We start from the raw sequence: 22,061 nt of genomic DNA on the forward strand, positions 1-22,061 counted from the left end.
CCTTAGCTCCCTTTTAGCAGTAATGATAGGATGCTGTTCCTCCTTTTGGTCCAGTTCTTGAAAAATTTTCAAGAGCCTATTCTTTTCTTCTCTCTCTGATAATGTGATCTTCATTGACCACCATTTGAGAGCTTTTCTAGTCGCCCTTAATTCAAGAACCAAGTTCACCGCAGTATCTTCTGAGGATCCCGACTTCGCCCAAGCCTGAGCAACAACATCTGAATGCCAACATAATTCAGCCAATTTCAATCAAATCTGAAAATTCCTCTTAGTTCTTGCAAGCCCGCTAAGGAGAGTTATAGGTCGTCCATCTCTACAGACATCATGAATCTATCCAATTTTGCGAAGATCAGACACTCTTCGCTTACTCCAAGTGTAGCTTTGGCCTTTGAGGAGGAGGTCCATCAAATGAGTCGACCTGATGAGCGAGCGAAAGGCTTTCGATATTTTCCGAGCTTGAGAGAGACCATTCCTATCTTGCTCTTTAAGTGTAGCATTGAAGTCCCCTCCAACAATCCATGGACCGGGGTAAGCCGAGAAGATTTGTTTTACTTCTTTCCAAAAAGGATTCTTGAGGGCGTCGTCTGTGGAACCATAAACACAAGTGAAGATCCAGTTGATCTTGGGCTCACAGAAAATTTATTAATGCCACTTCTAATAACTTCAAATCTCGCATCATTCCGACCAACAAGTATACCCCGTTGACCCATCTTGGGTCAAGCATTCTTCAAACAATTCAGCTCCATCATAGCATCAGCAGCGATGGCGATTCCTCCATTGCCCTCATCATCCTCGGCCATGCCAGCTAAATTGTCCCTCTTGAAGTAAACCTTGTCAAAGTAGCGGCACCCCCAACATAATTATGACAAAAGAAACTCTGGAAAAAAAAAATGTTCAGGAGCTAGTCCTTGCCACAAAACAAAAAAGATGGACAAATTGAACCTTCTTGAATCCGATATCTTCTATCCCTCCCGGCATTGCCTGGTGAGCTCGGAGCTTATCGCGCGTTCTTTCCTTCATTTTTATAAGAAAAGCAGTCCACCAAAATCTTTTATATGAAAAACAGTCCATCAAAATCTTTTATATGAATATCTAAACATCTCTAAAGTTTTAAGATTATCTCTTCCCCATTGCTCAAAAGATTCTTTCTTCCACTTGTACGCCCATGACTCATCTTCCTTGTCATGGCCCCAAAGATACTCGAGATAGTTTTGCATGGAAGGGAGAATTGTTGGGGAGGAGATTTTGAATCAGATCTTGGAGGTTACTTGGTGGTGCTCAAGGCCATGGGAGGAGGCGTGGAATATCTGGAGAGGCACTGGCGGGAGACTGCCAAGGAGCCATGGCATCAAGGGAGAGAGGAGGTCTCTATCTGCACTTCACAAAAGCTCTCGTGTTTCTGAACCTGCTGGCCCCGTGCGGTTTCTGAAACTTTATCACTAACCATAATTAGCGTTGATGGATGGTGCATCCATCAATTACCTCAACTATTTGTACTTATGAAAAGCTTTGTGTTTGACAGTTCTAAATTTGAAAGGGAAGTTGCAGATGATCATCTCCACAAGCCATATATCATCGGTAACACTCAAATAGGCTGCCATAGTAAGGGGCTACTAATTAGAGCCTTGTAAGTGGATCTGCATTGCAAATCAAGCTGCATTGTAGGCAGTCCACCTGCAATGCACCCCATCCCGGTTGGTGGGTGCTAGAATGGGAGATGCGAGAAGAGAAAGGGACAGTAAGGTCGAGCAGTGGGGCTCAGACTTCACGGCCTACAAAGAAGTCCACTAACGGGGATGGCCAAGAGGCAATCAGGGCATCAAGGCAACCCTCTTACCACGATGGCGAAGGACCAACATGAATGGTTGCACCAGCACCGGCGGTCACGATGCTGCATGACTAGTCATGAGCTGCATGACTGCATCCCTCTTGGTCGGTGGGAAGCAATGGGAAGAGGGATTGCAAGGAGCTCTGACTCATCCCCACAGCAGCCACGATGAAGAGTGTAGGCTACGGGAGGCAGCAGCAAAACCTTGGATTTTTTTGTCAGGAAAGGGTGTCGAGTAGATAGTAGTGGGACGCAAATGCCGTGGCTAATGAGAGTCCTGAGAAGGGTATCAAGCAGAGGGAGGGGCATGGACACCATGGCCAGAAAGGGTCAAGGGTCAAGGGTCAAGAGAAGGGTGATAGCCGAGGGTGGTGAGAGGGCTAGGAGGAGGGCGTAGGACTTTTTCCAGCAATGGTGGGAGTCAGGACGATGCAATAGAGCAAGGCTGTGCCTAAGCGAGGCAAAGCCCGAGAAAATTTTGGCAGAGTTCCAAAGTGATACTGACGTGCAAATTGTTGGTGGCAGAATAATTGAAGGCTTCAAAGTGCTCGAGCAGCTGCCGCGACCTGCAGCCCATTTGGGTGTGGGTTGGGCTGCAATTTTTGTGCCTCACCTGCAACCTGAGGTGCAGCTTGTGCCTCACCTGCAACCTACGAGGAAAATCAAGTCATTCTGCCATTCTCCGGCCCTGCATAATTTAGTGTATCAATCTCATGAGACAATAACATATTAAGATCATATTTTTTCATGAAAATGTAGCAAATATTAGCAAAGCTAATGATCAACTCAAAGATTAATAGCAGCTGGCATGCTAGATGGATGATAGACAATAATGTTTCATCCATGACATTAAGCATGCCCACACGTCTTCAATTCGGTAGCCCATATAAGAATAGCAAATAGGACAACTAGACCATGTCCCTCTTTACTGTGCATGCCCAAATATTTACAGATTGTAATATATATGCATGCTACTCACGCCTCTCTCCGGAAATGAGATCTAACACAACTCGCTTGATGCTTCCACCATTCTTTATCAGCAGCTTCTTGTTAATATCGTTGTCAGAAAAACCCTGCAACAGCATCAACCCATTAGCTTCCTTGACCATACCAAAAAAACAGTAACATAAGAGGTCGTGGTGCAAAAAAAAAAAAAAAAAAAAAAAAAAAAAAGAAGCAAATACAATAGCCATGTCTCACCATTTCCTGCAGCTCAGCAAGAAGAGGATCCCATTCAGCAGAGTCACACAGATCATCAACAAATTGCTCCAGGTTGTACTCTTTCGACCTTAGAACCTTCTTGTTTAAGTCAATCCGTTTAACGTCCAAGAGATTGGCAACAGATTGCTCCAGGTTGTAGTCATTCAGCCTCAGAACCTCCTTGTTCAAGTCAATCTGTTTGAAGCCCATCTCTTCCAGCGTCTTCAGCAGGGTCTGCTCTACTGGGTTGTCGGAAGGTGGCACAGCAGCTACCGGAGATGCATCGAATGAAGATGCCCGGAAATCAATAAGAGGATATGACACTGAGATATCCACAGCAGGCACAGGCTGTGCAATTGCATCGCTGGTAGCAGGCTCTGCACTTGTAATTGGGATTTCAGTAGCCAACGGTTTAACCAACTCACTGGTTGTGCTTGGGAAACTGGGTTCTGAACCAACACCATCCAAGGGCTCAGCATTCACATCAATGATTCCTAACTCATTTTGTCCACTACTTTCAGGAGGCAGGTTCAAGTTGAGATCAGTTGGGAAGTTGCCGCTAGAAGAAATTGACCGAGACATATCCACCTGTACAGCCAACGTGCAAATTGATGATAATTAATTGTATATCCATAATCAATAATGTTAAGACAAGAATAATACTATGTCACATAAGAAACACCTGGATAAGAACCCAAACTCGTTGCCCAAACTTCTGTCCAGAGGGTGATGCCAATCTCCAGTATGAAACATACCGACCAGCCCTTGATGGTGCGGTGAAGTCAACAGCTATGTCAATCTCTGTCTCCACAGGGAAGCCATTTACTGGAATCTGTGTAAGTTAGGATAACAATTTAATTTCAGGTCCAATTGACTCGCAGTAAGTTAATCTCAAGACTATCTGCTAGCAGGTGACAGGTTTTAAAAACTCAAAACTAAACGGAAGCACAAAAGCATCTTTATTTATCCACCTCCAACTGAACCGAGCGGCGATTTGCAAATTTATCTCCACCAACCCACAAAAGCTGTGTACCGCAGGGCCATGGGGTGATGCCATTATTGCACATCCGCCAAATCTTAGTAAATGGTGTAGAAGGAGGCATCAGAGTTCCATCCAGGACAGTAACATCTCGAATAAAGCAACTTTCCAGTTTTGCCCTTAGTGGTCTCATCCCCCAACCATGAGCAGCATGTGATGAAGGAAGCAGATATCTAGAGTGCTGTTATTATACAGAGGACAGACAGTTAAGATCTTTTAAATGCAGTGAATAAGCTGAACAGCATGTTAACATCATACGGTATTGTAGAAGTCGTTGTACAGTCTGTGAGAAATGGGAGAAGCTCTGTCTACTCTGGTATAATCAGCTTCATTACCCATCTCTGAGAAACAAATACTGCACAAATCATAGTCCTCTTTCCTGCAAAGTGAAAAACCAAGTTAAAACAGGTCATGCATGGCAACCCTGAGAAGCACAAGTTTATCACAAACAATTGGAAACATGGAATATCCTACACATTGGACTTGAACCGCGGACCAATGATGGGATGCATTCCACAGCCATCACATTGGACGCCCCTGTGGAAAGTTCGAAGCGTACTTTCATGGTATCCATCACCCTTCCTGTACTGATGGCCAATAGGGAAGAAACCACCTGGCAGAGGCACATAAGATGTAAATGCGCTGATATGCTTGTTGGTAGGGACATCAACTGGAGAACCGAATCCATGATTTGATGCTGAAGGGCCCATGCCAACAGGAAGCGGTTTGCTGTTATCACCACTCATGGTTTCAGTAATTCCATAATTCGGTGCAAGAAATGGGTTCTGTGTCTCATAATTCTGTGAACTGTGCTCTGCAGTGTGATCAACAGGAGGCATAGAGAAAGGAGCAGCAGATATAACAGATTTTCCTTTACGATGAGCATCACTGCTTTCTTTATCATGGTTTATATCATCATTAGTTGCCAAGATGGGGACCTGGGTCTCAGGCAAAGTGGGGGTCAGTAAATCATCAATTGAGGGATATCCTGGCGTGTGTGGATTTGTAGGAATATCTGTATTAAGATCAACAGGAATTTTGACCCTTCCACCTGAGTTCACATAATCACTTTCACGATGCTTTTGCATGACTTCTGAAACTGGATCAGCAGTATGAGTATTTGGTATTACAGTTGATAGTGAAGCTGAATCATTTAAAACTTTTGGCCCATCACCAATATTAACATCCATTGTTTGAGCTGATGCACCAGTGGATGTGTCTGATGAGTCACCAATGGGACTGCTAGAAGGCAGATTAGCATTGGATAATCCCAGTTTGGAGAAATAGTCCATAAACTCAGCAAATGCAGGTGCAGATGACACAGTTTTTAAGAAGAAATCCTGAGAGAGATTTGAAAGTGCACCGCATGGCTCAGGAAGAGATTTCAGTGCTTCATCAAGAGCAAAACTAATCTGGGGTTGTCGATTTTTGATTTGTGATGACATTTCGGGAGCAGGTTTTGCTGTCTGAGATTCTAGATCAAAACGTCTACCACTACCAGACTTCAGCTGAACATTAATCCGGAGAGGGTTCAAACGCTGACCAACAACAGCATCATGCAGGTCATCATCATCACCCAGTGTTACAATGTCACCATCTTCATCAGTATAGGTAAGAATTAGCTCAGCATCTGAGCTGAGATTGAAAGAACTAATAATCTTTGATCTGAGTTTGTTCATATCGTAATCCATACTAAATCCATGGACACGAGCACCAAATCGCTTAAGAGTATCACCATATTTGACCTGGAAAGAAAAAATGACTAATTTATGCTATAAATCAAACTAGAACAATTATGACCTTCAAAATTAAATCAAAAAACAAATATTAGATCCATATGGCCAATTTCTACAATGGGAAGCTATAGAAATAAGTACGATGTAGAAATAAGCATATTAGAAGAGGTTATGAAGTCATGCCTACACTTTAACAGAAATTGAAAACACAATCAGATAGCAATATGCACATGCAAAGGATTTCAAAAAAGATTTTTGAAATCACCCGCACCCAAACAAAAAAATATATGAGGAGGTCTGAATTTTTCTTACAGAATTCAGAGACACAAGAAATTTACATAAACTAAAAATGGCATGCAAAAAAAAAAGAGGGATAACCTTACAGGTAGAAAATGTAAAAGCTGATAGAAGATCACAAGAAAAAAAATCTACTATAACACACATACATATGTAGATTAGATAAAATTCATTTCTCACAACAATGGGCTTAATTAATTGATGAGGTACAAAATCCCATTATGCAACCTTCCAACATATCACTAGAAGACATGCAAACAAGCTCCTAACACAAGTTTCAATGCATCTTCAAACCACATTTGTAGCTAGATCTTATATGGATGGAAACATTGGAATTTTGTGGTTGAGTCTTTTATTCCCCTATTAACAAACATTGATTATGCATAGATTTCATAGATCGTGCAGCGTAAGATAGAGAGTGACACAAGAGTTCATCAACTAAAAGAACTAACTTGAAAGCCCAGCAACCTTAATTAGGCATTTGACAAGGGGAAAAAGAAACACATGCAACTTTGACTAGAATGAATCAAATGGGAAAGATACAATATAATTGGTGAAAATACAGAAGAAAACAAGGAGAAGATGTGATTGTTGTCTAGTTTACTCATCTGATAAAATAAGAGAAAGCAGGTGGATGTCCTATAACTGATATAAGCGATGATAGAATGAGGTTTAGAGTTCGTACAATGCAGTTTAAGGAGTGAAATATTTTTCCAAATCATAAACTATGGCTGTCTCCATTTTCTAGACAAGAAGAATGCCGACAATATCCGAGCAACAAACACCCTCTAGAATTATCAGAAACTTATTTTAATGAGTTACTGTCCTTGCATTCTAAGTGCAGTGGGAGTATGATATAAAAGTGGAACTAAACACAAATAAGTACTAGCGAGCATCAATCCGATCCTTAAACTTGCATCTCCCAATTCGACCAAACCAAGAATACATTTGCCAACCATGACTATGAAAAGACACAAAAACAAAGGGTAACCACAAGATCAACTTATTTTCCACCAAAATATTTATAAAGAGATGGTTCATCACCCACTCTCATTTGATATTCTAGCAATATGTTCATGAAAGGCAGCAAATCCAATCAAAAATAAAGCACTTATGCAGTTGCCTAGGATGCACAAAATCATTATTTTTCTCCTATTACAGAGGAAAGGGTGAATAAAGGATCAAGGACCCTTTTAGTGGAAGGACCCTTTTAGTGGAAGGACCCTTTTGATATACAGAAGGGATCAGGGACCCTATATATACATATCTTGTCAACTGCACATGGTATATGCAATCCGTTATACATAGTATATATAATCAGCTATACTTGGTATATGCAATCCGTTATACATAGTATATATAATCAGCTATACATGGTATATGCAATCAACTATAGATGGTATATACAATAAGCTATTCATAGTATATGTAATCAGCTATACATGGAATGTATTCCCAACTATAAATAGTATGTAGTATCGCCCATGATCTTAGACATGATTACCAAATCAAGAAATATCCTTCCATTCACATCCACCCTCAAATTGATGCTGGGGATCAACAAGCATCAATCTGTCAGTTAAATAAGCATGACCAACATGTGTCATATATTTGGTGAAGAGATCTGCAATTTGATCAGGAGAGAACACATGAGAAAGAACAAGATTTTTATCTAGCACAAGCTCTGAATGTAATAACAGTCCACCTCTCTGTGTTTTGTGCATTCATGTTGCACAAGATTGATAGCAATTCGAATGGCACTCATATTATCAGCACAAAGAGGTGTTGGTTGTTGACATGACACACCAAATTCCATAAGAAGCTGATGAAGCCAGACAACTTCTAAGCTAATGGATAATATAGACCGATATTCAGCTTCAATAGAAAACTTAGCAGTTCGAACCTACTTATATTTCCAAGAATTTGGTAATGAACATAAGAAAACACACCAACCAATGGTAGAGCAACTAATATCAAGGCAACCCGCAAGTTCTGAACCTGCAAAGGCTGTAAAAGCAAGGAAAGAACGGGAAGCAAAGAAAAAACCACGATCCATCGTGCCTTTAAAATATCAAATGACATGATGAAGTACTGTTATATGTAGTCGTCATGGATCAGAAATCAATTGACTTACAACTTGAACTACGAATGAAATATTTGACCGAGTTATCGTAAGATATATAAGACTTCACACAAGGCACTTGTATAAAACTAGATCCGAAATGGGTTGTCCATCATTCTTCAAATTCACATTAAGTTCCACAAGCATGGCAGAAATCTTGCCATCCATTAGATTAGCTAATTTGATCAGATCTTCAGTATATTTTCGCTGACTACGAAGTAAACCCTGTTTTGAGCGAGAAACCTCCAGGATCTTTCATATGAAAGGAGGATTGAAGAAAACTCTTGAGCTAGTCAATGCCCTTGATATCACTATCTGTCATAATCATATCGTCAACATAGGGTAAAAGAATAATAATTCCATTAAAGGTATGATGAGTAACCAAGGAGTTACCATTGGAACTCTGTTGAAATCCAACTGAACTAATGGCACAACAAAATTACTCAAACCATGTGTGAGGAGGCTACTTCAGGACATACAATGATTTACGAAATTTACACACCAAGTTAGGATTGGAAAGACAATACCCAGAAGGAGGCTCCATGTAAACAGTTTCTTTAAGATGCCCATAAAGAAAGGCACTCTTTACATCCATTTCATGTAAAGACCACTTGTTAGGGGAAGCTACAACAACGAACAGTAGTCATTTTGACTACCGGAGACAATGTCTCTTCATAATCAATCCCATATTTTTGTTTATAACCTTGAGCCACAAGTAAGCTTTATACCCAAGTAAGCTTTACATCGATCAATTGAACCATCAGACTTTACTTTAATAGTATATACCCACTTACTGCCAATCATAGAAATATCAGTAGGTTTATAAACTAAATCTTAAGTGGGACTAGTCTCAAGTACATGAAGCTCTTTGGCCCTTGCTTTTCTCCAACACTCCTGATCCACTACTTGCTTATAGGTAGAAAGAATTGAAATAGAATTAATCATCGTAAAGAGGTGGACGGACCAAACCATTCAAGAGCTTAACCTAACTAATTTGGAGGATGACCCAAGTTGGAACAGATAGAACAACATAGTGGTGGAGGACTTATGCATTAATCAGATGATGTAGAGGCTGGAATAGAAACATTACCAAGAAGGGGGCTTAAGGAAGGGCCTTTGGGATTATGACCAGTGGGAGGCATAGTTAACATTTCCACTATTGGATCTGAAGAAGTAGCTTCAACACAAGATGTGCCATTAGTCTCCCAAGGCAAACTATCTGAAAATCTAGGCAAAAGAAGGGGATTGATTGGATTGTTTGGACTCATTGAAAGGATTATTGAATTCTTGAGAGGAATTATAGTAATAGAAATTTTCAAAGAAAGTAACATGGCGTGATACACTCATGCATTTACATTGGGGACCATAACAAAGATATCCTTTTTGTTTATAACTATAAACAAGAAGCACACACGGAGTCAACTGTAATCTGGAGATTTATATTGTGCTCGCCAAGCACAATCAAATTAAAGGGAGACACAAAATAACACATCAACGATGCAACAATGTCCAAATATCATCGGAGCAGCAACATCAAAAGAAGGAACTACTAGTGTTAAAGGGACATGTGTTTGTAGGCAAAAACCATCTTTGTAGAGTTTGAACCAAACAAAAAAGCCTTTGACAGGCCAGCTTCTTATGTATTTGATATGGCGCCCGCCACAAGAAAACGGGTTTATGATTTAAGCCATGTGTAGGCAGCTTTAGCCTATGGACAAGCATGCATAAAGCAAACCTCTAAAACTAGTAGTATGAAATTGACCCCCCTATATAGTTAGCCAAAGTTAAGCCCAAGAAGTTAGGGAAGCTTATACATTAATTCCATTAGCCAGCCAGCATAATCGGAAAATACAGAAGTGACATGGAAACACTTCAAAAGAAGCATGTAAAAATGGTCTGAATTTATGGGAATTGAAAAAATGGCAAGCATTAATGGATAAAAATAGCTCACGAGGTAGGACTCCAGTACTAGCTCATAAATATCCATCCAGTCCATGTACTTGAGTGAGCATTCTTTAACATAGCAAATGGGATGATAACCAACATTAAAAAACAAAATCAATCAACAATGGTTGAAAACACATGGATGGTATCTTCACATGAGAACAAAAGACCATAGACTCTCAAAACAAACAAGCCCGCATGCTTCAACAAACCCTCCAGTACTGATACAGATACTCAATAGCCAATCTCCACATGAACCAAAAGAATCGAGAAGAAACTATTATTAGCCTCTGTCTGACACAGAAGGCCATATGATAAAAGGACATGATTAATTATGACCAGCTAAAACTAAGGCTCATAGATCAACTTCTCCCTCGGGCCTGCATCCCTTCCAAAGAAGGCATACCACCAAGTATATGGCAAAATTACAGCACCAGGACAAAGAGTTTAGTGTAACAACATAGAAACTCTGGCTCATAGAAAGTAAAACTACAAAAAAAAATAGCTTAAAAAAATCAAAACAGATTATTTCTTTTCGTAAATATAAACTTGATTATTAAAGCCATCTCACAGTCAAGAATCCAGCACAACTTCTAATAAACAATTATTCATGACAAAGAACTAGATATCATATGAACGAAAATATGTTAATCACAATACAGCAATCACGAATCCAATGAAATAAAATAAAACTCAGCAAACAAAAACCAAAAAGCACCTAAAAACTTTCGTATCCATGTAAATTAGATGGAAAAATTAGCAGCTCATCCATCAATCGAAGAATGGAAAGAGAGAAAAAAAAAAGACCTTGATCACCAATTCCCAGTCGCGAGGACGCTCCATCTCTGGTGAAACAACGCGGGAGAAGGGAAAGATCGATCGAGCCAGCGTATCCGTGAGCCGCAGGATCGAACCGCGACGAAATAAACCCTAATCCTAGAGCCTAAATCGGGGAGAGATGGATGAATAGTGGAGAAAGGGGAATCGTTAGAGATACAGAGAGATCGAGGAGGAGTTGGAATCCAAGAGGACGCGCATTCGCCAGCCCTGGAAGGGAAAGGTGGCCGAGTGAGCCCTCAGTCGTTTCCCGGCTTTTATTGCCGATTGCCTTCGTCGGCAAGAAAACACGATTTCATGAGTTTGCCCTTTCTGTTGTTGATTCCACGCGTTGGTTGGAAACCCGCGTTTAGTGGCTAAAATGGAAACCGTATTAACCTCCGGCAAGATTCGAGATAAGATAGAATTCTGCTTAATTTTCTAAGTTATATCAGGTTACTAGATGATAGGTCTCGAAACCAATCTTAGCCGATGTGGCAAACCGACCAATAAGAGCTTACCATATAACCACCAGCTAACCACTCAAACCTTATTATGTGGCCGACCCAAAAGGTACGCAAAGAGTTCTTCATATTTCAAACTTTTCTCCAGTTAGCAACAGCTCAACCATGATCGCGAAATTGTTTCTAAACAAACGTGATACACGAGTAATCCCCGCAGTTAAGAAGCACATGCACAATTCACGAGTGAAATATGTGGATTGTTTCCATAATGGCCACTGTATATACCCGAACTACCCGACGATGAGCTCCGGTCGTCACCTATACAATGCATTCCCCAGGCCCCTCCAAATAAGTTCTCTTTTGACTCTCTTACGCTGCCTCTCTACCACTCCTAGGTCTTCTCCTATTCTTTGAGAACCGTGTTTAACTTAGGCATCGAAAGATCCCCCATCAAACACACCCGAATGGATGGACTTCTTTATATTTGTTGTTTCAGCTCCGATTTAGTGTTGGTGCAACGGTTAGAGTGAGAGCTCCACCTTCCAATGCCAAATCAAAGATGCACAACGTCGAAGCCATGACCATCCAAGTGTGGCAGTTACTGAACCATCACCACGGAAGCATGCAGCTACCCTTAACCAACCTTTCCGATCTAGACAAGAGATAAGCTGAGCACTCCAACAACCCTGTCAGCTCAATGCCTTGGTCGGCTCAATTTTTAGTGGCAACAGATTGGCACTAAAGAAAGAGTCTTAATTCCATCCTTAGAGATCTGACTGATCAACAGGAATCTCACAGCCATAAAATCAAGAAGAACGCAGAGAGCATCTATAGCTACCTAGCAAGACATATCTTTGGAGTCCGACGGCTCTTTATAGAACCCTCAAAGGGCTCCTCCTCCATAGGAGCCACAACCAGCATTGTTAGTTATTGCTGAGCAGTTTCATCTGCTCATGCACTTGGTTCAAACACTTATCATAGCTGTTCAAAATCTACAACATATGGCTACCAATCAGCAGCAGCAACAACCATAACAGACTCGTGCACTAAGCGACCAAGAGGACCCAATGCAGCCGAATCATTACACCAATCCATGGAGCCTAGGACAGGATCGATATAGTCATTATTCTCGCCCATAGAGCACAAAGTGAGAAAGAAGGCACTGATCACCGAGTTCACAATCTCGGGAGGAATCGACGCCAAATCATTCATCTATCACTGATTAGAGCAAGTTTTTAGTATAGAAACTGATCTCGATCATAAGATCAAGGAGATAGATCGCCGCCTCGAAGCTTTGAGGGGCCGCAACGCCGAGGTTGAAGATGACATCGACTTCACCACCGAGCTCCCATTCTCGTCAGAGATCATAGAGGAACCTCTCCCTCCTCGGTTCAAGATGCCACAACTAGAGATCTATGATGAAACTTCTAACCCCCTAGATCACTTGGAAAGCTTCAAGACCCTTATGATACTCCAAAAGCCAACAACATGGTACTTTATCGAGCTTTTCTAGCTACTCTTTGTAAAGCAGCTTAATTATGGTACATCGGGCTTCAGCCGAACTCGATCCACTCATTCAAACAGTTCAGCTGATTGTTTGCGGCATACTTCATTAGTAGCCACAAGCAGCGAAAAGGCTCGGAGAGCTTATTTGCTATTATGTGGCAGGAGGAAAAGCCCCTCAGAGACTATGTTAGCCATTTCAACGCAACAACTCTGGAAGTCTGCAACCTAAAGCACTCGATCACAATGACTGCATTGAAGTAGAGACTAAAGACCTCTCAATTCTTCTTCTCCCTTGAGAAAAAGTTTCCAAGAGACTTTTCTAAGCTTCTTGCACGAATTGAGAAGTATGTAAATGCAGAAGAAGTTATGGCAGCTCGATGGGAGTCAATCGGAAAAGAGAATAAATAGGCTCAAGGAGAAAAGGAAGAGCCTAGAAGGGAACCAAGAAGCGATGACCAAAGTCCCTGCAATCCAAGAAGTCCACCATGTATTTCGAGATTACATGCCTCTCAAGAGAATTCAAGAGGAGATAGGAAGCTTACTTAAAGATGGTTGAGGAGGAATGGGAGCAGGCTCTTCACGAGGTGGAGGATGGGGGTCGGATCATGCTTTCGTGCACTATTCCATTCGCTTGGGGGTTTGAGTCTGCTTCATCCATTGGGCGAGCTGCTTTCGGAGAGCCATTGGAGGCCAAATCGATCTAAGAAAGATGATATTTAGGATTTGGAAGGGGTGATTTTGGGAGGGAAGAGACTTCGAGAGAGTTTCGAGCCGAAATAGAGAAGAGACAAAATGAATAAAGCTTGGGATGACTTAGGTATAAAGCCTATCTCCCGATATAGAGGTCAACTTGAACTAATCCACGAGTCGACGTCTCCTAAGAAGGCTCAACCCTTCTTTCTCACGAGCCGACTCCTCCATAGCCTACATCAACTTGAGCTAACTCCCTTCCTTTTGGGAGTCGACTCATAGCTCCCCCTCAATCCAAGTGATCAACTTTCTATAACCAGGGGTCAACTCTTTAGATTGGGAGTTGGATCTATAGAAGAGAAAATCAATAGAATGATGATCAAATTAGAGAATGAAATCAGTTTGATAAGAGAGGTTTATTGAAAATTAGAGGCTTTTGAGATGAGGCTTTTAATGGAAAGGATCACAAACTCCTAGTGAAAATATTAGCTAGTTGTCTTTTAGAACTACCAAAATCAAGCATTACATTATTGTTTTGAATATGATCTCTTATGAAATGATGTTTTATCTCCATGTGCTTAGTTCTCTTAGGAAATGATATTTTATCTCCTTTAAGGTAAGCTCCTCCATCTCTCTTTCTAACAAATTTGTATCATCACAAGCATATTTATTCCTTGATGGAAGATTGTTAGTTTTATCAAATACAACATATATGGATTGCTCCACCACTAGAGTTTTTTTATTAAAGACTCTATATGCATTACTAGTGAAAGAGTAGCATCGAATTTACCTAGCCTATATTTTCCATTATTAAGCACAAAACACTGACATTCAAAAGTATGGAAATATCCGATGTTGGATTTTCTTTCTTTCCAAAGTTCATAAGAAGTTTTCTTTAAAATAAGTCTTATTAATGCATGATTTAGGATGCAACATATTGTGTTGATTGCCTCCACCCAAAAATATTTTGAAAGGTTGCTTTTACACAATATGGTTCGTACTATTTTTTTAAAAGTTCTATTTTGTTAGGGTGTCCTAGCTGCAGAAAAATTATATTCAATACTATTTTTATTGCAAAATTTTTCAAAGTTCTAATTTTCAAATTTAGTTCTACGATCACTTTGAATATATAAAATTTTTAAACTTCTTTTATTTGAAATTTTCTATATAATTTTAAAAATGTAGAGAATGCCTCATCTTTGTGTGCTAAGGATAAAACCCAAGTAAATCTGAAATAATCATTAGTAATAACATAGCCAAAATGTCACCTAGGCCTGTGGACGTAGTTGGCCCAAACTAGTTGATATGCAATAATTCCAATGGCCTATAAGTCGAAACTACATTTTTTGATTTGAATGAAACTCTAGTTTGCTTTCCTAGCAGACATGAATCACAAATCTTATCTTTTTCAAAGTTTATCTTAGGCAATCCTATAACTAAATCTTTTTTAACTAATTTTGAAATTGAGTCCATGATAGTATGAGCTAACCTATATTGCCATAACCAGCTAGTCTCATTGACTTGGGTATTCATTACTACTAAACATTTTACATTTTGCATGGGGAGATCATCATGATCGACCATGTAAACATTTTCATGCCAATGTCCTATGAATTTTATGTCATTATCTTTGGGACTAGAAACAATGCACATGGATGCTTCAAAAATAACTTTAGAACCCTTATCATAAAGCTAACTAGTACTAAATAAATTATGCTTTAAGCCATCTACTAACAACATATTTTCAATAAAGATTGATTGGATAATACCAATGCTATCTATACCGATGATCTTCCCTTTGCTGTTGTCACCAAAGGTGACCACCCCTCCATCCTGCTTTTAGAGTGATAAACTATGAACCATCTCCCATCATGTGCCTTGAGCATCTGCTGCCCAAGTATCATCTTTTATTTATGCTACAGGCTACTAGACACACCGACATTATAGAAATTCAAGTTTTTAATTTAGATGCCCAAGCTTTCTTGGGTCCTTGCAGCCTAGTAACCATGATTCCTTTAGGAGCCCACACCTTTTTAATAGTTAATTTTTCTAATCTTTTAGAGTTGCAGGTGATAGATTTATGACCCATTCTACCACAGCTAAAACATGTTACATTAGTAGAATAGTTACTTGATGATTTAACAAACATGCTTTATTTTTATTTTTGCAGTGAGTTATAGCCAAGGCCAACCTTTTTATATACTGCACGTTGGCTATCTAATATCAGTTATAATTTTTTTGATCTTGAAGTAAATTTGCCTATAAGAGGTTTTAATCTATCTACTTCTTTCTTTAGGTTTATATTTTCATCAATTAGAAGTTTCTTTTTCATGAAAAAATCTTCCTTTTCTTTAGTGAGACTTTGATTTAAATTTTTATGTTCTTTATTTTTTGTCCTTGTTTCCTTAATTCACTTAGAAGATCTTATAAAGCATCTTGAAGTTCTTCTATAGTGAAATCAATTGGAGTTTCAGAAATTACCTCCTCCTCATTAGCCATGACGCACAAGTTTGCTATTTCTTCTGCTTTTTCCTCCGAGCTCGACTTATTGCTTTCTTGAACTTTTTGGGGGCCTTCTTAGGGAGAGGACAGTCTTCCTTAAAATGTCCTCATTTCTTGTATTCATAGCAGACCATCTGATCCTTCTCTTTCTCCTTGATGGTCACTCCTTTGGGGGTGGGCTTCTTGAAACCTTGCCTTTTCTTCCTTATAAATCTTCTGAATCTCTTAGCAATCAAGGCCATCTCTTCATCTTCGTCAGCAACCTCAGACTCTTCACTTCCTTCTTCATTGGCATCTAAAGAATAATATAAAGCACTCATGGCTTTAGCATTGATTTGAGCTAGTTTCTTATTATAATCATTTCATTCTCTTTCAGGCTTAGGAAAGGACACTCCATCTGCAATCTTGATGGGTGTGTGTGGTCCATTGATTATGACACCCCACATGTCATAATTTAATGCTTGAAAATATACATGCGCACTTTCCAATATATGTAATTAGTGCCATAAATAGTGGGGGATGGTTAGTCGACTAACCCTCAGCAAGGGAGGATCTAATTTGGGCTGCCATAGATCTTTTTTTCATTAATGATTAAGTCAACAGGGGGTCAAAAGTACCAGTTCTGATACCCCTTATTGCCCACCTATGCAACCTAAGAGAGGAGGGGGCGTGAATTGGGTTATAAATATTTTAACAAGCATGTGCAATTAAAGAATTTGATTTTCAATGTGCATGTAAAGTGAGAATGCAAGTATATGATGCAAGTAAAATATGAAGTATAGAAAGAAAGCAAGAGACACTATTTATAGTAGTTCAGTGCCAAACTCAGCACCTACCTCCACTCTCTAAGAGATACTTCTTGAGAATTCTACTATAATCTATTCAAATATTGCAACCTAATTATTTTACACAGGCTCACAATCAACCTAGTTGATTTTTAATGGTAATAAATCACTACCACCTTTTATCGAAGCCTTCCTTCAGCTTGATTTGAATACAATACAATGTTTCCAAGTTTCAATACTTGAAACTTGTTACCATCAACACAAAATAAAAATACAAGAAGATTAGCTCCTTGAAGAGCAGAAGATTAGTCATTGAAGCTAGTGAGCAAGCTTTTGTTGACCTTAATGTGGACTTGAAAGCTCTGCAGTTAATTCTCTTAAAGTATGGTGGATGTAGTCTTTAAGGTTTACACTAAATGCTTCACTCTTTTTACTTGTTTTTTCTTCTTCTTTTTTCATTCTTTAGGTGTTCCAATGCATTTATAACTTGAAAAATCATTGGAAGGTTGTTTCTAGACATTGGAGAGGCTGAAATAGCCATTGAGAGTGAATATTGTCATTTTATTTTTATAAATTAACTAGTCGTTACTATTGTTAGATACAGACAGGTCAACTTGACTTTATTAGGAGTCGTCTCATAATCTTCAGTGGCCGACTAGAGATAGCTCTCATTTTTTCTGTATTTTATCTTTCTCTTGTGGCCATTATGGGGTCTACTCGTCTACCTTTGGGATCAACTCGTGCTTGGTAGGAGGTCGACTCGTGATCCACTTGGGTCGACTCATAAAAGGGCAGATTTTTATTGCTTTTTGTCTTTCTATCTGTAGCCATCTAGGTCGACTCTTTCTCGGCAGGAGTCAACTCGAGATTCTCCAAGGTCGACTCGCAGAAATATAATTTTTCATTGCTTTCTATCTTTCGCCTGAGACTATTTTGAGGTTGACTCTGTTGGGAACCCGCCCATGCCGCTGATATTTCAAAAATTAAATCAGATGGCAGCGGAATCGGCATGCATGGGTTCGACGTTCATCGCATGAACGTTGTTTCGAGACCTTTCGTAATTAGGTAAGAATTAAAACTTTTAAAACTAATAGGAAGATCAAATCTTCACCTTGCGCGGGTAGATGATCACCGCAAATCTGAATTCGTGGTTTTGGAAGAGGGTTCGCTTGAAGCCGTTCAAACGTCCGGCCTCTACGGGTATCCACACGAAGTAGAGGACCGATCAATGTTTCCTTGTCTCCCCGGGGTGCTAGCTCCCTTGCAGAGACTTCCTTTGATGGCTGATCTCCTCTCTTTCTTTCAACTCTTGAAAGTGCTTGAGAGGAGGAAGAAGAAGGATGAAGAAGAGGAAGAAGATGAGCCCCTACGCAGCCTTCTTCTGTTGCTTGCGTTGGATGAAGAAAGGGTAGAGGAGGAGGCCGCCAACACTTGGTGAGCTTCTACCCTTGCTTGCGGCTGCAACTAAAGAGAGGAAGAGGGTGGCCACGGCACAAGAGGAAGAGGATTCCAATGCCCTAGGGCGCCGGCCTCATGGTGCCTTTTATAGCCATCAAGGGCTCCTCCAAAGTAGGAGCCCTAGATGGTTTTCCAAAGAGAGAAGGGGGGCGCCGGCCCCTCTCTTCATGCCGCACACAAGGAGAGGAGGAGGGGCGTGATCCCTCCTTCTTGTGATGCCCTAATCCTCTTCCAAAGAGGATTGGGTGCCTCTCTTATGGTTTAATCCCAATCCAATTAGGATTAGCCAATTGGGTTCAATCTATGCTAGTCCTAATCCAACTAGGACTTGAATGAACCATGACTCAATTGAACTCTTCAATCCTAATCCAATTAGGAGTCATGTTGATTCATTAGATTATTAATTAATTTAGACTTAAGGAATCCTAATCCAATTAGGATTTGTTTAATTTTAGTCCTAATCCAATTAGGACTCTATTTGAATCCGAAGTCCTAATCTAATTAGGATTTCTAGGAATCCTACTCCAAGTAGGAATCCTATTTTAATTCAAAATTCCTAATCTCATTAGGATTGTAGGAATCCTATTCCAAGTAGGAATCCCAGTCCTACTCCAACTAGGATTCCCAGTCCTAATCCAATTAGGATTCTAGGAATCCTACCCGAAGTAGGACTCTTGTTTCAAGTCCAATTAATTAATTCCCTTGGTTCCTTCTTCAACTTCTTTATCAATCAAATTGATTACTTGTGATTCTTAATCACGATTTCAACCATCGGATCGGTCAATACTTCTAGTGTGTGTGACCCCATAGGTTCTATTCTGACTGGTAGTGAGATATATTGTGATCTCTATCTCAATATCATTGAAAACTCCTTTCAATGGGTTGGAACGATTCCAACTCAACTCATTAGGGTTTATCGATCATCGAGATAATCCCTGTGAGTCCCACCATCCACCAGTGACACCTAGCAGCATGTAGTGGCTACCCAGCAGAATGGAATGATGAACCTCTAGGTGCAGTTAACATGTGATACAGTCCTACTATCGTGGATCCCTACAGGACGGAGGTCATGGACAACTCGTCAAACCCCATCGTCTGTCATATGTCAAGATTTATTCGACTTGAGTTCGATGGTGGAAAACTCTTTTTCCACTTTATATTACTGCCCTGGCCAAGGTCTTAGAACTCAGTCTAACAAATCACATAGGATCACTCCTCTTCTATCAAGGTCGATAGATTTCTTATAGGTGCATACCCTACTCCTACAGTGAACCTACTGCAGCCAATCTACACTGCATGGACCCATATGGCTAGAGACCATGTATGTGTGCAGTCAAACTACAATAACCTCACTGTGAGTAGCCGAAGCACCGCAGGTCAAAGGACCAGTCACACTACTGCAACATCAAGCAAGTCACTGACGAGTGGATAGACATCCAAGTGACTTTTTGTCTTGGTCACGCTCAGTACCCTTGTTCTCTAATGTCCCTAGAATTAATAATGTGTCAGCCAGATTGGCTTCTAGGGCATACATCTAACAATCTCCCACTTGCACTAAAGCCAATTGGTCATATATCTTAGGCCCATCTTCTCAAGGTGGGCTTCAGTCTTTTGCTGACTCAGCTGCTTAGTGAACGGGTCCGCCACGTTATCTGCGGAGTCTACTCTCTGCACCTCTACATATTTCTTCTCCACATAGTCGCGTATGAGGTGAAAGCGCCGCTCTATATGCTTAGACTTCTGATGAGACCTTGGCTCCTTAGCAAGGGCTATGGTGCCAATGTTATCGCAGTAAAGTGTTATGGCATCTGATGACATTACACCTAACTCTGCAATTAACTTTTAATCAGAAGGTTTCTACTGCACCCTTAGATACGGCTTAACATTCAGCTTCTAAGGTAGAATCTATAATGATCGGTTGTTTGGTACTCTTCCAATTTACTGAATCACAACTGCACATATTCTGATGTAGACTTTCTATCATCAATATGTGTGCATCCTTCTACCTTCAACTCTGATCTTCTCCCAAAGACCAAGAACATGTCCTTAGTTCTTCTCAAGTACTTAAGACTGTTCTTCACAGCTATCCAGTGCTTCTTGCCTGGATCCGACTGATATCTACTTGTGACACTCACAGCAAGAGCTATATCAGGTCGTGTACACAGCATGGCATACATGAGGCTTCCTATTGCCGATGCATAGGAAATCTTGCTCATGCGTTGAATCTCTTCAGATGTGTTGGGGCACATCTTCTTGGAGAGATGAATTCCATGCCTTAGGGGTAAGAGACCCCTCTTGGAGTTTTCCATGCTGAATCTCTTCAGCACCTCCTCTATGTACATCTTCTGTGAAAGGCCAAGCATCCTTTTAGATCTATCTCTATAGACCTTTATTCCCAAAATATAGGATGCCTCCCCAAGGTCTTTCATGAAGAATTCTTTTGACAACCAGACCTTGACCGAGGTTAGCATGGGAATATCATTCCCAATCAGGAGAATGTCATCTACATACAGTATGAGAAAAACGACAGCACTCCCACTAACCTTTTTGTAAATACACGGTTTTTCTTTGTTTTTGATGAAATCAAACGTTTTGATTGCATCATCGAAACGAGTGTTCCAACTCCGAGATGCTTGCTTTAGTCCATAGATGGACCTTTGCAGCTTGCAGACCTTGTGATCTCCATCACTGGAAGTGAAACCCAAAGGCTGTTCCATATAGATATCTTCATCAAGATATCCATTCAGGAAAGCAGTTTTCACATCCATCTGCCAGATTTCATAATCATGAAATGCTGCAATGGCAAGCAATGTTCGGATGGATTTTAGCATGGCTACAGGTGAAAAGGTCTCCTGATAGTCAATGCCTTCGCGTTGACTATACCCTTTCGCCACAAGCCTTGCCTTATAGGTCTCTACCTCTCCATCCGAACCTATCTTCCTTTTGTAGATCCATTTGCATCCAATAGGTACAATACCTTCTGGTGGATCTACTAAGGTCCAGACTTGGTTGGAATGCATGGAGTCTAACTCTGACTTCATAGCTTCCAGCCATTTCTCGGAATCGATATCAGATATCGCCTCGTTGTAGGTTTTGGGATCCTGTATGTGATCCCTATCTCCCACTAGGAACATTTCCTCGGTATCCTCTTCTAGTATACCTAAGTATCTATCGGGAGGATGGGAGACCCTACTAGATCTACGAGGTGGTTGAGGGACATCGTGTACTGGCTCTTTATGAATGGGTTCTATAGGATCCATGACTCGTTGCTTTTCAGAGACTTTCTCTTCAAGCTCAATTTTCCTCCCACTGCCTCTATCAAGGATAAACTGATTTTCCAAGAAGATGGCATGACGGCTCACAAACACATTGTGATCCTCTGAGATGTAGAAATTGTATCCTAATGACTCTTTAGGATATCCTATAAAACGAGCACTTATGGTCCTAGCCTCTAACTTGTCCGCCTGTAGTCGCTTGACGTGGGCCGGACATCCCCAAATCCTGAGATGACCCAGACTTGGGTTCTTACCATGCCATATCTCATACGGTGTGGTAGGAATGGATTTAGAGGGAACTCTATTCAATAAATAAATTGCTGTGAGTAAGGCATCTCCCCAAAGGAACATAGGTAAATCAGTGAAGCTCATCATGGACCTGACCATATCCAATAGGGT

General features: G+C 40.5%; 1 protein-coding gene across 1 annotated transcript; it reads right to left on the bottom strand.

The window, feature by feature from the left end:
• Positions 1–2,555: 2,555 nt before the first annotated feature.
• On the bottom strand, positions 2,556–11,400 carry LOC103697200 (protein NBR1 homolog). Its single transcript, XM_008779006.6, has 7 exons — positions 10,974–11,400; positions 4,542–5,812; positions 4,326–4,446; positions 4,000–4,248; positions 3,711–3,860; positions 3,029–3,616; positions 2,556–2,901 (listed from the first exon to the last, which is right to left on the bottom strand). The coding sequence occupies exons 1-7, from the start codon at positions 11,007–11,009 to the stop codon at positions 2,800–2,802; spliced, it is 2,517 nt and encodes an 838-aa protein (XP_008777228.1). The 5' UTR covers positions 11,010–11,400; the 3' UTR covers positions 2,556–2,799.
• Positions 11,401–22,061: the final 10,661 nt, after the last annotated feature.

This window comes from Phoenix dactylifera, chromosome 4, assembly GCF_051530095.1.
Source record: "Phoenix dactylifera cultivar Ajwa chromosome 4, Ajwa_hap1_PhDact_Kaust_v1.1, whole genome shotgun sequence".
NCBI classification, from domain to species: domain Eukaryota; kingdom Viridiplantae; phylum Streptophyta; class Magnoliopsida; order Arecales; family Arecaceae; genus Phoenix; species Phoenix dactylifera.